The sequence below is a fragment of the Temnothorax longispinosus genome, chromosome 6, assembly GCF_030848805.1.
Source record: "Temnothorax longispinosus isolate EJ_2023e chromosome 6, Tlon_JGU_v1, whole genome shotgun sequence".
Lineage (NCBI taxonomy): Eukaryota > Metazoa > Arthropoda > Insecta > Hymenoptera > Formicidae > Temnothorax > Temnothorax longispinosus.
The window spans coordinates 19,278,661-19,295,152 of NC_092363.1; the positions used below are offsets into that span (position 1 = coordinate 19,278,661).

Sequence of the window (16,492 nt, forward strand, 5' to 3'; positions counted from 1 at the left end):
TTTCACATTATAACTTAATTTATTAATATTACATCCGTCAGCTTTTTGTCTCCTGCAATAGTAGAGTTTTTCACAATATACGTATATAATTTAACAGAGTACGTTAGTGAGTATGCCAAAATTGAGTGTGGTTAATGTATTTTGTTCTGGTACACTCAAAAAAATTATTTGTAATTACGATTAACTCTGTATTAAATTCAAAAAATAAATATCAATGACAGCACATTTTTGATTAAATTGATGTACATTGATTCTTCCTTTATTGAACTACTATAATACATACGCGCACAAAAATTTCTATTATAAATATTAAATCTCAAAGTGGAACAAAAATTATTCTGAAACATCCTGTATACACAACAAAAATGTGCAATACGGAATTGGTAAATTTTTAAGAGTTACAAATTTATATAGATATTGTGCAATTAATGCCACCTGCTTTAAATATGTCAACATGATTCGATGTATGGTTGGTACGTTGCAGCAAAAAGATATAATTTCTTTATGTACCTACCACTTCAATGCTTCGAGTGACAAGTACAAATCGAAAAACGTCATGGTTACTTCACGATTAATATATTATCTTTAATGCATTCCTCGCTACTCGACGCAGCAACTGCTCACAGTTTTCAAGTGAAACTTGTTACATGCAGATGAAAAAGGAATTACGCAATTGTTGTTAAAAGACGAATTTGTAAAAGCTACATTTACAGGAGTTTTTGTTATCTCTCAAACATTGATGACACAGTGTAATAATAATGTAATAGATAATTTTTAGACTGTGTATATTTAAATTATCGTTCTCCTTTGCTGCTCATATTCCAATTTGTCATTAAAATTCCAGAAACGAGTAAACAACAACATGCGAAAAGAGTGGCGATTATTTTACGCTACGGACTTTCAATCTTTGATGTATCCCTGCTTCACATTCTGCCGCATTCTTGGAATTTTCCCATACAAGATCAACGAGTCGACTTTCATGGCTTCGAGATCACGTGACATTCTATCCACAATTGTTATCTGCATGTTCTGCGTCTATGGAATAATTATTCTCTACGTGCTCAATATTTCTGGAACGATCATATACATAAGCGTGCCTAGATCTCTTGAGCGTTACAGTCATTATGTGCTCGGTAGTTTCGTAGTGATCGTCACGTATGTCTCGAGGGGTCCACGGCTGCTCTTGCTGCAGACCGTACAGGAAATCTCTTCGGAACTACCCTCGGAATCGTATAAAAAGTTATCCAGACTAATTCATGTTAAGGATATACTCGGTTTCTTCTTCCTTATCATCCTAACATTAGTATGTTTCATCAAGACGACTCTGACGATAAGTTCAATCTTGCTAACGATGTTTTCAATATATCTCATCTTAGTGCTGTTTCAAATGAATATGCTGTATATGAATTGCGTTTGTGTATTAAAAGTCTGTTTCAAGAAAATTAACGATAATTTGACAAAGGTGCAGGAACTCATAATGAGCGACAAACCTCATCTACTCAGACGAATCTATCACGAGCAGAAGAATCCATTACTGTTGATGAAACTTAAAGCCCTGAAGAAGCAACATCTGATGGTCAGCGACACAGTGCAGATGCTGAATATGATTTTCAGTTTGCAGATTATCGTTACCATAGTTGTATGCTTCTCTGAGATCACTTTCAACCTGTACTTCTACATAGTCTTGTCCATGGCCAATGAAGAAGAAGAAGAGATTTGGTATTCGGTTTTTATGACGTGCGTGATATATTATATTATAAAAATAGTATTGATAGTATGGGCTTGCGATAGTGGGAAAGATCAAGCTGCGAAGATTGGTATCACCGTTCACGATCTGCTTAACAATACCAGCGATAAACAAATGAAAAACGAGGTAGTAAAATGTAATTTAATTTGTACAATCTTATGTATTTAATTTGTATATTTTCATAAAAATCCCTAAAGTACTAATGTATTTTATGTATTAAATTGTCACATTAATAATTCCTTCCTAATGCTACACCTACTTACTATTTTATTTATTTACTAATTATTATAATGTTATAGCTGCAACTATTTTCTATGCAAATACTGCATCGACAAAATGCATTCTCTGCAAAAGGTCTCTCTGTGGATGCAACGCTTCTCACTGCGGTGAGCAGACAATTATTTGCTTCAAACAATTAAATGTATATTGTTAATTTTTATAACTTTTTTCAGATGGTGGGTAGCATTACTACGTATCTATTGATCTTAATACAATTCTTGGTCACGTCACATTCTTGCGGTGGAAGAGCTGTCAGTATTAGAGAAACAGCCTAATAAAAGAAAATAAAAAACAAAATATAATCAACAAATAGTTTGTCTTTAAACGCTCTAAAAGCATTCTTTTATTTTTTATGAATATATTTGCTTTGTATTTTATAGACAATTATACATATGTATATACGTATATAAAGCGACATCTAAAAAAAATTTTTTATCACGTATTATATTGACAAAAAATTTCAAATAATATTTTAATGAGTTTTATCTTAATTAATGTATTTTTTAAGTGTGCTGTGTTGATTATACGCAATAAATTTCGGAAAAATGTCGCGCGTTGTAGACTTATAAATATATTATATCCGAACGACCTACACACTGCAGAAATGGTTGCAAGGTGCAGTATATAATTTTTATGTATTTTTTATTAATACTATAAAATGGCAGTTTTTTCGTATTGCTAACGAATAATCTATGATATTTTTGTTTATCACCTTGCTTGCAAAATCATACAGTTTCTCTCGTCTCTCTGAAACTTCATAACATTATCACTGTTTCTGAAAATGCAAGTAATTGCATTTTTATAGATCTTTAAATTACAATATTACTTACAAATCAAGTTTAGATTATTATGTTTTCAGATACACAAAAACAATTTGTAATACATGTTTGTCTGTATAAGTTAGATAGAGTTGAAACCAAACGTTGTGTGGATAACAATATACTTTTTATCGGCGATAAATGTGCGTCAATATTTTATAATAAATTAGAAGTATAAAAATTTCTATTATATAAAAAAGAAATAAAACATCTCTTGAAGTAACAAAGAATAAAAATATCAGACATTTTCAACAAAACTTAAAATTCAATAATCGTTATTAACAAATCTTGAAAAATTCTAATGTATCTACAGCAACATTATTATTTTAAACGTAGCATTTCAGATATTTGCCGATCGAAGAATGCCATGGTTACCTTACGCCTAACACGTGATACCTTTAGTTATATTTTGCTACTTGTAGCACCCCCTTTCAGTTTCAAATTGAAAGTCACCGAGTGCAAATTGACAATAAGAAGTCCATACTGGTGTACGCACTTGTCGTTAAAAGGCGAATTAAATAGTTGTATTTATAATAGAGCTATTCTAAGCTTATATAAATGCTAAAGTGTATAAACAATGCCTTCAATAATCTTTAGACTATAATCTGTGACTTATATATAATTGTTGTTCTTCATGATATTTCGATGATGCTCGGCTCATCGTCGAAGTTTCAAAGGCAAACTAAAGACAAAATGTGGGATAAATGGTGGCTATTTTACGCCACGGATTTTGAATCGCTGATGTATCCTTTCTTTACTTTTTGCCGCATTTTCGGAACATTCCCGTACAAGATCAACGCTTCGACTATCGAGACTTCAAAACCACGTTACATTCTGTCGACCGTTATTATGTGTGTCTTCTGTGTATTAGACGTGAAATTTATTCATGATATGATTTCTAATGGAATCACTTTTGGAGACGTAACCAGAAATTTTGAAATTTTAACTTTTTATACATTCAGCGGTTTCATTGTAATTATCACGCATGTTTTGAGCGGTCCACGAATGCGCTTGCTCCAGACCATAATGAAGATCTCTTCAAGACTGTCGCCGGAGTCATACAAGAAATTATCCAGATTAATTCACGCCAAAGACATCTTTGGTTCGTTCTATACTATCGGATTAGTTTTTATGTATTATTACATGGAACACATTGATATCATCTGTATGATATTTACATTGTACGCAATGCTACATAATTTTACAGTAGATATGTTATACATAAACTGTGTTTGTGTATTAAAGGCTTGTTTCAAAGAAATTAATAATAATCTTCTACACATGCAAAAATTAATACAAAATAATAAAGCATATGTTCCCACAATGTTCTACTACGAGCAGAAAAATCCATTCCTGATAATGAACCTTAAAGCTCTGAAGAAGCAACATGTGATAATCAGCGACGGAGTGAAAATGTTAAACATAGTTTTCAGTGTGCAGCTTCTTGCTACGATAGTCATAACATTTTCTCAAATCATTTTTGGACTGTATTACTATCTGCAGTGGTATATTGATTGGTTCAAATATTTGGATAAACAGTTCGTCGTATTACTCTTAACAAATACGACGTACTTTATTATAAAAATAGTGTTACTTGTGTGGGCTTGCGACACAGGCAAGAATCAAGCTCAAAAAATCCGTACCACGATTCACGATGTACTCAACAGCAGCAGAGATAACCAAATAAAAAATGAGGTAATAAAAGTGCAATTTAATTTTGTATTTTTCTTTCATGACCTATTGCATGTTAATATAGCTTGTACACGTTAAATCTACTTGATTATAATTACATATTTCTATTCTGTACTTAACTGTAAATTTTGGATTACAGTTGCAGTTATTTTCTTTGCAAATATTGCATTGCGAAAATACATTTTCTGCCAAAGGTCTTAATTTGGACGCATCGTTTCTCGCTACAGTGAGTAATCGAGCGTTTGCTTTAATTAATAAAATTTATCATATTTATTATTTTTAGATGGCGGGTACAACCGCTACATACATGTTAATTTTGCTACAGTTCTGGATCATGTCACTTTCTTGCGATGGAAAATCTGCAATCAATAGTACACAAATAATATAATTCCATAGAAAGAGATAATCGTAATTATTAAATATTTAATAATTCTAATAAATATATGTATATAAACGTAATGCATCTGACGCTCGCTATTACATATGCGCATTACACATATCATTTAATGAGTTGCGTTTTACCGCAACATTATTGTTTTAAACGTAGCACTTAAGAATGATATTTGCCGATCGAAGAATGCCATGGTTACTTTACGCCTAACACGTGATCTCCCTTTGGTTGTATTTCGCTACTTGCAACACCCCCTTTCAGTTTCAAATTGAAAGTCACCGAGTGCAAATTGACAATAAGAAGTCCATACTGGTGTACGCACTTGTCGTTAAAAAGCTAATTGAATACTTGTATTTATAATAGAGCTTTTCTAAGCTTATATAAATGCTAAAGTGTATAAACAATACCTTCAATAATCTTTGACTATAATCTGTGATTTATATATAATTATAGTTCTTCATGATACTTCGATGATGCTCAGCTCGTCATCGAAGTTCCAAAGGCGAACTAAGGACAAAATGTGGAATAGATGGTGGCTATTCCACGCTACGGACTTGCAATCCTTAATGTATCCTTGCTTCATCCTTTCCTGCATTTTCGGAACATTCCCGTACAAGATCAACGCTTCGACTATCGAGACTTCAAAACCACGTTACGTTCTGTCGACCGTAATTATGTGTGTCTTCTGTGTATTACATCTGAAATTTATTCATGATATGACTATTTCTAAAGAAATCACTTTTGAAGACGTAACCAGAAATTTAGAAGTTATAACTTTCTATACATTCAGCGGTTTCATTGTAATTATCACGCATGTTTTGAGCGGTCCACGCATGCGCTTGCTCCAGACTATAATGAAGATCTCTTCAAGACTGTCGCCGGAATCATACAAGAAGTTATCCAGATTAATTCACGCCAAGGACATCTTTGGTTCGTTCTATCTTATCGGGTTATTTCTTATATATTTCTACGTTCTACCTATCAATATCATCTATATAATATTTACATTGTACGCATTGCTACATAATTTTACAATAGATATGTTGTACATAAACTGTGTTTGTGTATTAAAAGCTTGTTTCAAAGAAATTAATAATAACCTTCTACACATGCAAGAATTAATACGAAACAATAAATGCAATAAACCATATGTTCCCACGATGTTCTACTACGAGCAGAAAAATCCATTCCTGATAATGAACCTTAAGGCTCTGAAGAAGCAACATCTGATGATCAGCGACGGAGTGAAAATGTTAAACATAACTTTCAGTGTGCAGCTTCTTGCTACGATAGTCATAACCTTTTGTGAAATCATTTTTGGACTGCATTTCTATCTGAAGTGGTATATTGATTGGTTCAAATTTTTGGATAAACAGTTCGTCGTATTACTCTTAACAAAGATGATGTACTTTATTATAAAAATAGTGTTACTTGTGTGGGCTTGCGAGACAGGCAAGAATCAAGCTCAAAAGATCCGTATCACGATTCATGATGTACTTAACAGCAGCAGAGATGAGAAAATAAAAAATGAGGTAGTGAAATCGCAAATTAATTTATTTTTTTTTCTGATTGCATGCTTATATGGCTTGTACACGTTAAATGGCTTGTATGGCTTGTACACTTGATTATAAATTCATCTTTCTATTTTTTACTTAACTGTAAATTTTGCATTACAGTTGCAGTTATTTTCTTTGCAAATATTGCATTGCGAAAATACATTTTCTGCCAAAGGTCTTAATGTGGACGCATCGTTTCTCGCTACAGTAAGTAATCGAGCGTTTGTTTTAATTAATAAAATTTATCATGTTTATTATTTTTAGATGGCGGGTACAACCGCTACGTACATGTTAATTTTGATACAGTTCTGGATCATGTCACTTTCTTGCGATGGAAAATCTGCAATCAATAGTACATGAATAATGTAATTCCATAGAAGGAGATAATCGTTATTATTAAATCTTTAAAAATTCTAATGCATATGTATATAAACGTAATGCATCTGACGCTCGCTTGTTACATATGCGCAATACACATATCATTTAATGAGTTGCGTCCTACAGCGACATTATTATTTTAAACGTAGCATTTCAGATAATTGCCGATCGAAGAGTGCTATGGTTACTTTACACCTAACACATGATCCCTTTAGTTCTGTTTTGCTAGTTAATGTAACACCTGCTCGCAGTCTTAAATTGAAAGTCACCGAGTGTACAGTAAGAAGTCCATACTGGTGTACGCACTTATCGTTAAAAAGCTAATTGAATATTTATAATAGAGCTTTTCTAAGCTTATATAAATGCTAAAGTGTATAAACAATACCTTCAATAATCTTTGACTATAATCTGTGACTTATATATAATTATTGTTCTTCATGATACTTCGATGATGCTCAGCTCGTCATCGAAGTTCTAAAGGCGAACTAAGGACAAAATGTGGAATAGATGGTGGCTATTCCACGCTACGGACTTTCAATCCTTAATGTATCCTTGCTTCATCCTTTCCTACATTTTTGGAACATTCCCGTACAAGATCAACGCTTCGACTATCGAGACTTCAAAACCACGTTACATTCTGTCGACCGTAATTATATGTGTCTTCTGTGTATTAGATCTAAAAATTATTCATAATATAACTATTTCTAAAGAAATCAGTTTTGGAAACGTAACCAGAAATTTTGAAATTTTAACTTTATATACATTCAGCGGTTTCATTTTAATTATCACGCATGTTTTGAGCGGTCCACGAATGCGCTTGCTCCAGACCGTAATGAAGATCTCTTCAAGACTGTCGCCGGAGTCATACAAGAAGTTATCCAGATTAATTCACGCCAAGGACATCTTTGGAACGATCTATCTTACCGGATTAATTCTTATATATTTCTACGTAGTACCTATCAATATCATCTATATAATACTTACATTGTACACAATGCTACATAATTTTACAATGGACATGTTGTACATAAACTGTGTTTGTGTATTAAAAGCTTGTTTCAAAAAAATTAATAATAATCTTCTACACATGCAAGAATTAATACTAAACAATAAACCATGTGTTCCCATAATGTTCTACTACGAGCAGAAAAATGCATTCCTAATAATGAACCTTAAGGCTCTGAAGAAGCAACATTTGATGATCAGCGACGGAGTAAAAATGTTAAACATAATTTTCAGTGTGCAGCTTCTTGCTACGATAGTCATAACCTTTTGTGTAATCATTTTTGAACTGTATTTCTATCTGCAGTGGCATATTGATTGGTTCAAATATTTGGATAAACAATTCGTCGTATTACTTTTAACAACGATGTACTATATTATAAAAATTGTGTTACTTGTATGGGCTTGCGAGACAGGCAAGAATCAAGCTCAAGAGATCCGTACCACGATTCACGATGTACTTAACAGCAGCAGAGATAACCAAATAAAAAAGGAGGTAGTAAAAGTGCAATTTAATTTTGTATTTTTCTTCCATGACTTATTGCATACTAATATAGCTTGTACACGTTAAATCTACTTGATTATAATTACATATTTCTATTATGAACTTAACTGTAAATTTTGCATTACAGTTGCAGTTATTTTCTTTGCAAATATTGCATTGCGAAAATACATTTTCTGCCAAAGGTCTTAATGTGGACGCACCGTTTCTCGCTACAGTGAGTAATCGAGAGAGTTTGCTTTAATTAATAAAATTTATCATGTTTATTATTTTATCGTATTTTTAGATGGCGGGTACAACCGCTACAAATATGTTAATTTTGCTACAGTTCTGGATGATGTCACATTCTTGCGACGAAAAATCTGCAATCAATAGTACATGAATAATGTAATTCTATAAAAAAATATAATCAATTATTATTTGCAATAGCCTTGCAGAGGTCTTGAGTAGAGCAATCGTCGTACTTTACCGTGCGAAGGTACACCAACTTTTAAAAACAAAGGCGCGTGAAAGTCGATGGTGCGGTAAAATATTCGACATTCTCACATTAAAGTACGTTTAAGCTTTAATTTGAGTCGTTTGAAAAATCTCTCACATATATCTTATATTTGTATGTTTAACAACATATTTCAAAGAGGAACAAATCAGTTCTGAACAGCTGTGATACGTCTTATGTGAAAAAATCTCATATGGCATATAAATTTACGCGTTTGAGTTTCATTTAGCAAGGATAATTTGTTTAAAGGCTTAAATTCTCTTTAAGCAGCGTAATGTGTGTACTATAATAATAACACTTTTTGATTTCTTATTTCCTTATGTTGCCGTTGAAATAAAAACAATTACATTGAGATATTTTCTTGTAAAGTACGTTATACTTACTAGCTAATTTCATCAGAAATATATCAATTTATCGTCATCTAACTAATTAGTTAGAATAAGTCTAATTGAGATAATATCATTGCTTTCACATTATAACTTAATTTATTAATATTACATCCGTCAGCTTTTTGTCTCCTGCAATAGTAGAGTTTTTCAAAATATACGTATATAATTTAACAGTACGTTAGTGAGTAATATTATGCCAAAATTGAGTGAGGTTAATGTATTTTATTCTAATACACTCAAAAAAATTATTTGTAATTACGATTAACTCTGTATTAAATTCAAAAAATAAATATCAATGACAGCACGTTTTTAATTGAATTGATGTACATTGATTCTTCTTTTATTGAACTACTATAATACATACGCGCGCGAGAATCTCTATTATAAATATTAAATTTCAAAGTGGAACAAAAAGTATTCTGAAACATCTTGTATACAAAATAAATATGTGTAGGATACGGAATTGATAAATTTTTAAGTGTTACATATTTATATAGATGTTGTGCAATTAATGCCACCTGTTTTGAATGTGTCAACATGATTTGATGTATGGTTGGTACGTTGCAGCAAAAAGATATAATTTCTTTATGTACTTCACTTCAATGTTCCGAGTGACAAGATCGAAGAACGTCATGGTTACTTCACGATTAATATATTATCTTTGAGGCATTCCCTGCTACTCGACGCAGCAACTGCTCACAGTTTTCAAGTGAAATTTGTTACATGCAGATGAAAAAGGAGTTACGCAATCGTTGTTAAGAGAGAAATTTGTGAAAGTTACATTTATAGAAGTTTTTGTAATCACTCTCAAACATTGATGACACAGCGTAATAATAATAATGTGATAGATAATTTTTAGACTGTGCATATTAAAATTATTACTCTCTGATATTTTGCTGCTTATCTTCAGTTTTGTCATTAAAATTCCAGAAACGAGTAAACAACAACATGCGAAACGGGTGGCGATTATTATACGCTACGGACTTTCAATCCTTGATGTATCCCTGCTTCACATTCTGCCGCATTCTTGGAATATTCCCATACAAGATCAACGATTCGATTTTCGAGGCTTCAAGATCACGTTACATTCTATCAACAATTGTTATCTGCATGTTCTGCGTCTATGGAATAATTATTCTCTATGTGCTCGATATTTCTGGAACGATCATATACATAAGCGTGCCTAGATCTCTTGAGCGTCACAGTTATTATGTGCTCGGTAGTTTCGTAGCGATCGTCACGTATGTCTCGAGAGGTCCACGGCTGATCTTGTTGCAGACTGTACTGGAAGTCTCTTTGGAAATACCCTCGGAATCGTATAAAAATTTATCCAGGCTAATTCATGTTAAGGATATCCTCGGTTTCTTCTTCCTTATCATCCAAACATTAATATTATTCGTCAAGATATCTCTGAAGCCAATCTTGTTAACAATATTTCCAACATATCTTTCCTTAGTGCTGTTTCAAATGGATATGCTGTACATGAATTGCGTTTGTGTATTGAAAGTCTGTTTCAAGAAAATTAACGATAATTTGACGAAGGTGCAGGAACTCATAATGAGCGATAAACCTCATCTACTCAGACGAATCTATCACGAGCAGAAGAATCCATTTTTGCTGATGAAACTTAAAGCCCTGAAGAAGCAACATCTGATGGTCAGCGACACAGTGCAGATGCTGAATATGATTTTCAGTTTGCAGATCATCGGTACTATAGTCATAAGTTTCTCTCAGATCACTTTTAACCTGTACTTCTATATAGTTATGTCCATGGCCAATGAAGACAAAGTATTTTGGTACGCATTTTTTATGACGTCCGTGATATACTATATTATAAAAATAGTATTGATGGTATGGGCTTGCGATAGTGGGACAAATCAAGCTGCGAAGATTGGTATCACCGTTCACGATTTGATTAACATTACCAGTGATAAGCAAATCAAAGACGAGGTAGTAAAATGTAATTTAATTTGTACAATCCTATGTATTTAATTTGTATGTTTTCATAAAAATCCTTAAAGTACTAATGTATTTTATGTATTAAATCGTCGCATTAATAATTACATTTCCTAATGCTGCACCTACTTATTATTTTATTTATTTACTGATTATTATAATGTTATAGCTGCAACTATTTTCTATGCAAATACTGCATCGAGAAAACACATTCTCTGCAAAAGGTCTCACTGTGGATGCAACGCTTCTCGCTGCGGTGAGTAGCCAATTATTTGCTTCAAACAATTAAATGCGTATTGTTGATTTTTATGATTTTTTTTTCAGATGGTGGGTAGCATTACTACGTATCTATTGATCTTAATACAATTCTTGGTCACATCACATTCTTGCGATGGACGAGCTGTCAGTATTAGAGAAATAGCCTAATAAGAGAAGAGAAAGTAGAAAACAAAATATAATCAAAAAATAGTTTGTGTTTTTAAACGCTCTAAAAGCATTCTTTTATTCTTATGAATATATTTGTATTTTATATCTGCATATAGACAATTATACATATTTATACACGTATAGCGACATCTGAAAAGAATTTTATTTCACGTATTATATTGACAAAAAGTTTCAAATAATATTTTAATGAGTTTTATTTTAATTAATGTATTTTTTAACTGTACTGTGTTAATTATATCAAATAAATTTCGGAAAATTGTCGCGTTTGACTTATAAATGTCTTATACCCGAACGGCCTACACTGCAGAAATGGTTGCAAAGTGTGTAGCATATAAAAAAATTTCCATGTATTTTTTATTAATACTATAAAATGCTAGTTTTTTACGTATTGCTAACGAATAATCTATGGTATTTTTGTTTATCATCTTGCTTGCAAAATCATAAAGTTTCTCTCGTCTTTCTGAAACTTCATAACAATATCACTGTTTCTGAAAATGCATGTAATTGCATTTTTATAGCTCTTTAAAGTACAATATTACATACAAATCAAGTTTAGATTATTATGTTTTAACAGATACACAAAAACAATTTGTAATACATGTTTGTCTGTATAAGTTAGATAGAGTTGAAACCAAACGTTGATAGCAATATATTTTTTATCGGCAGAAAAATGTGCGTCAATATTTTATAATAAATTAGAAGTATAAAAATTTCTATTATATAAATTAAAAAGTAAAATATCTCTAAAAGTAACAGGATAATTATAGATATCAAACATTTTCTATGGAACTTAAAATTCGATAATCATTATAAATGGATTCTAATGCATATAAACGTAATGCATTTGATACTCGCTATTACACATGCGCAATATACATATGATTTAATAAGTCGCATGTTACAACATTATTACTTTATTAAAATTATTATTTTATTATTACTTTAAATGTAGAATTTCAGAACAATATTTGCCGATCGAAGAGTGCCATGGTTACTTTACACCTAACACATGATCCCTTTAGTTCTGTTTCGCTAGTTAATGTAACACCTGCTCGCAGTCTTAAATTGAAAGTCACCGAGTGTACAGTAAGGAGTCCATATTGTTGTGCATACTCTTGTCGTCGAAAAGTTAATTGAATATTTGTATTTATAATACAGCTTTCGCAAGCTTATAAACGCTAAAGTGTATAAATAATACGTGTATAAATAATACTATCATCTATGACTTGAATTTATTATTCTTCACGATACTTCGATGATGTTCAGCTCATCGTCGAAATTCCAAAAACAACCCAAGGGTAAAATGTGGAAAAGATGGCAGTTATTTCACGCTACAGATTTTCAGTCTTTGATGTATCCCTGCTTTATCTTCTGCAGCATTCTCGGAATATTTCCGTACAAGATTAATGCTTCGTCCTTCGAGACTTCTAGACTGCGCTACATTTTGCTGACCTTTTTTTTCTGTATGTTCTGCAGTTATGATCTTATAATTCTCCATAAAATTATCACCAAAACAATTGATTACGAAGATGAAACCGAGACTCTTGAGGCTACCTGTTATTTTATTTTCGGCGGTTTCGTAGCAATTATTACGTATATTTTAAGCGGTCCTAGAATACGCGTGCTACAGGCCATGCTGAAGATCTCTTCGAGACTCCCTCCAGAATCGTATCAAAAGCTGTCCAAGTGGATCCACGTAAAGGACATCTTAGGCACCTTCTTCTTAGTCATGCAGGGATGCATATATTATTCCAGAGGACCTGAATATCTCGTGTTTCATGTGTTAGCAACGTACATCGGTCTGCTAATGTTCCATATGGATATGCAATATGTGAATTGCGCTTGTGTATTAAAGGCCTGTTTCAAAAGAATCAATGACAGTTTGATGCACTTGCAAAATTTCGTGGTAAACAATGAACCATATGCCCCAAATTTGATCTGCGACATGCAGAAAAATCAATTTTTGCTGATAGAACTCAAGACATTGAAAAAGCAGCATTTAATAGTGAGCAATACAATGCAAATGCTGAACGTAATCTTCAGTCTACAGCTTCTTGTTACTATAGCCTTGACCTTTACTGATATCACTTTTGAAGTGTATCGTCATGTAACGCAATGGCAAAATGGGTTGTCCATCATTTTGAATGATAAGACTCGTGATCCATTCTTCTTAATGTCTGTAGCATATAGCCTTTTAAAATTAATATTGATAGTTTGGATCTGCGAAACCGGAAAGAATCAAGCATTTGAGATCGGCACCACTGTTCACGACGTATTTAACTGCACCAGCGATGAGCAAATCAAAGAAGAGGTAGGAAAAAAATGTAGTCTAATTTGTATATATTTTACTATAAAAATATCTCGTGCTAATGTAATTTTATATACATGAAATCAACTTGATTTATGTAATTACGTTTTCCAATTCTTCATTTTGCGATCCAACGTTATAGCTCCGGTTATTTTCCTTGCAAATATTGCATTGCGCACGAAGTACATTTTCGACGAAAGGTCTTTCCGTGAACGCAACGCTTCTTGCTATGGTGGGTAATAGATCATTTGCATTAATAAAATATATATTGTTTACTCTTTTCTTTACTTTTAGATGACTGGTAGCATTACGACTTACGTATTAATTTTGGCACAATTTATGGTCATGTCGCATTCTTGCGATAGAGATACCAGAAGCAATATTACCCAAATAACCTATTTAGAAGAAGATACATAATAGAAAAAAAAGGAATATCTTTTTCTAGATATTAGAAATACTCTCTTCTCTATCATTGTGACTGAAATATAATTATATGATGTTTGATGTCTAAAGACGTTTATGTGTATAAGTATATGTATAAAAAAATTATTTTAAAATCTTTATTACGTACGTTAACAATCAGTTGCAAATACATGTTTAATATCTTTAAATTGTTTAAATGTATTGTATAAGACGTTGCAAATACATTTCTATAAAGTGTCTTTGTGTATTCATTAAATATCTTACATAGTCTTAATCTTGCGTTAAAATTAAAACAAAGATGCAAATATCATTTAATTGATTTAAAATAAACTTTATTTGTGATAATGCATGAATAAATACAACCGCAAATAAATGCATAACAAATGAACTTATTGTGGAAAGCTCGGTCAAATTCTGCCGCGTGATCGATAAACAATACTTTTACTTTTGAGGAAATTAGTTTTTTTGAAATCGTTTTTTATCTTGCTTTTAATAAATTAATAGAATAATTTTCGGAATCCATGTGTGATTTTACCGATATTTTATTAATTTTATCTTAGGCGATTTTCTCATTGTTATGTCTAAATATATTAGATGTAAACATGATCATTATATCTTCATCGATGGCATGCCTTCGGATATTGCCCCATGGAATACAGAAACTCATGAATATTTACAGCGCGTTGCATACGGCTCGCTCCAGATACTTTATCCAGAATATAAAACCTAATCCTTCTAACAAAATGGAAATTAGCCTACATTATTGACTTATATCCGGAGCAAAATAAAATTATTCAAATAAACAATCAAAATCATCCGAGGATAACAATCAAGTAAAAATAAAAACTATAGGTAAGCAATCCATATAATAAGATAATACATATAAGAACTAATTATTTATTGAGATTAAAGAATAAAATATATATGAAAGAAAATAAAAGAGAAAAACGTGTTCTCTTTCAATTACGAAATCATTGAACAATTTGGATATACCGACAATTTTCTTACGGTAAAATTAATTTTTAATTGCTCGAGCAATTTATAAGTAAAAGAAGAATATATAATAATTGCTCTTTTAGTTAGTTATTATTTATTAGTAATTAATTACTTCTTATCTTATTAGAGATATCTTTGATTATGGCTATTTAATATTTAAATTGAATTATTGTTATTATATTTCAATTGCTTTCACACACATTATTTTTCATGGAAAGTAATGTATTTATATTTAAAATAAATTTAATATTACTTTAGAAATATTGATACTTTAAAAATAAATAAATTTAATATTAACTTTTAGAAACGGTTAAAATATAGCTTATAAAAATTTTCTTGAAAGACGTAAAACGTAGTTGATGCATTATCACAATAATGAAGTCCGCGCTTTTTGCTACTCGATTTTAGTTTATTGTAACATACAAAAAATCAATCATCTTAAGATAGTTTCTTGTCCATAAAACATGACATATCTGTTTCATCAGTTCGAAGAATACATCAATTATTTCAAATCTACATTATTACTTAAATTAATTATAATTAAAATAATAGCATTCTCTATACATTATGGCTCGATTTATCAATATTACATTTGTTATGCTTACAATTCCCACTAAGGCATCACTGACAATGAGATATCAGTGACTTTCAAAATGCGCGCAACGAAATTTAATAGTATTTTAATACAATATTATGCAAAAAGTTAAAAATTTAAATTATTATATTTTAACAGGCTTATAAAAATAACTTTAATTACACAATCAACTATTAAACTAGAGATGAAAAATAAATGACAACTTGTCTTTAATCAAGCTAAAAAACTGTGATAGTAATTTTCTATATTGAAAATTACGGTAATATATATTATAAAGCAAAAACATTAAATTTTCAGATTATAACATTCTTAAACATTCAGTATGTACAACAAAAAGTATATAGATATATGTTATAGAATCAATTAATTGTTATTAACTGATTTTTATTAATAAGCGTTATTAATGTACGTATAGATATTGATCATTTCTGTATTGTATATATGTGCACATAAAAGAGAGAGAGATTGCTGTATTCCTAGTATGTCATAGCAATAAAGTATTATTACTACACGTTGC

General features: G+C 31.3%; 3 protein-coding genes across 3 annotated transcripts; all 3 read left to right on the forward strand.

Annotated features, from left to right (window-relative positions):
* The first annotated feature begins 664 nt into the window (after positions 1–664).
* Positions 665–3,113, forward strand: LOC139815079 (uncharacterized). Its single transcript, XM_071781712.1, has 2 exons — positions 665–760; positions 845–3,113. The coding sequence occupies exons 1-2, from the start codon at positions 740–742 to the stop codon at positions 1,913–1,915; spliced, it is 1,092 nt and encodes a 363-aa protein (XP_071637813.1). The 5' UTR covers positions 665–739; the 3' UTR covers positions 1,916–3,113.
* Positions 3,114–4,712: 1,599 nt separating this feature from the next.
* On the forward strand, positions 4,713–11,794 carry LOC139815194 (uncharacterized). The gene is made up of 5 exons (XM_071781913.1): positions 4,713–8,359; positions 8,496–8,582; positions 8,652–11,200; positions 11,376–11,462; positions 11,531–11,794. The coding sequence occupies exons 3-5, from the start codon at positions 10,199–10,201 to the stop codon at positions 11,630–11,632; spliced, it is 1,191 nt and encodes a 396-aa protein (XP_071638014.1). The 5' UTR covers positions 4,713–8,359; positions 8,496–8,582; positions 8,652–10,198; the 3' UTR covers positions 11,633–11,794.
* Positions 11,795–13,286: 1,492 nt separating this feature from the next.
* On the forward strand, positions 13,287–14,378 carry LOC139815448 (uncharacterized). The gene is made up of 2 exons (XM_071782379.1): positions 13,287–13,964; positions 14,256–14,378. The coding sequence occupies exons 1-2, from the start codon at positions 13,287–13,289 to the stop codon at positions 14,376–14,378; spliced, it is 801 nt and encodes a 266-aa protein (XP_071638480.1).
* The last annotated feature ends 2,114 nt before the right edge of the window (positions 14,379–16,492 follow it).

Bases quoted from the DNA above. Each gene is read 5' to 3' on its own strand.
- LOC139815448 (XM_071782379.1), top strand. From the start codon at position 13,287: ATGCTGAAGATCTCTTCGAGACTCCCTCCAGAATCGTATCAAAAGCTG. The intron at 13,965-14,255 runs GTAGGAAAAAAA...CTTTACTTTTAG, and splicing joins ATGAGCAAATCAAAGAAGAG to ATGACTGGTAGCATTACGAC.
- LOC139815194 (XM_071781913.1), top strand. From the start codon at position 10,199: ATGCGAAACGGGTGGCGATTATTATACGCTACGGACTTTCAATCCTTG. The intron at 11,201-11,375 runs GTAGTAAAATGT...ATAATGTTATAG, and splicing joins ATAAGCAAATCAAAGACGAG to CTGCAACTATTTTCTATGCA. The intron at 11,463-11,530 runs GTGAGTAGCCAA...TTTTTTTTTCAG, and splicing joins ATGCAACGCTTCTCGCTGCG to ATGGTGGGTAGCATTACTAC.
- LOC139815079 (XM_071781712.1), top strand. From the start codon at position 740: ATGACACAGTGTAATAATAAT. The intron at 761-844 runs GTAATAGATAAT...TTAAAATTCCAG, and splicing joins TGACACAGTGTAATAATAAT to AAACGAGTAAACAACAACAT.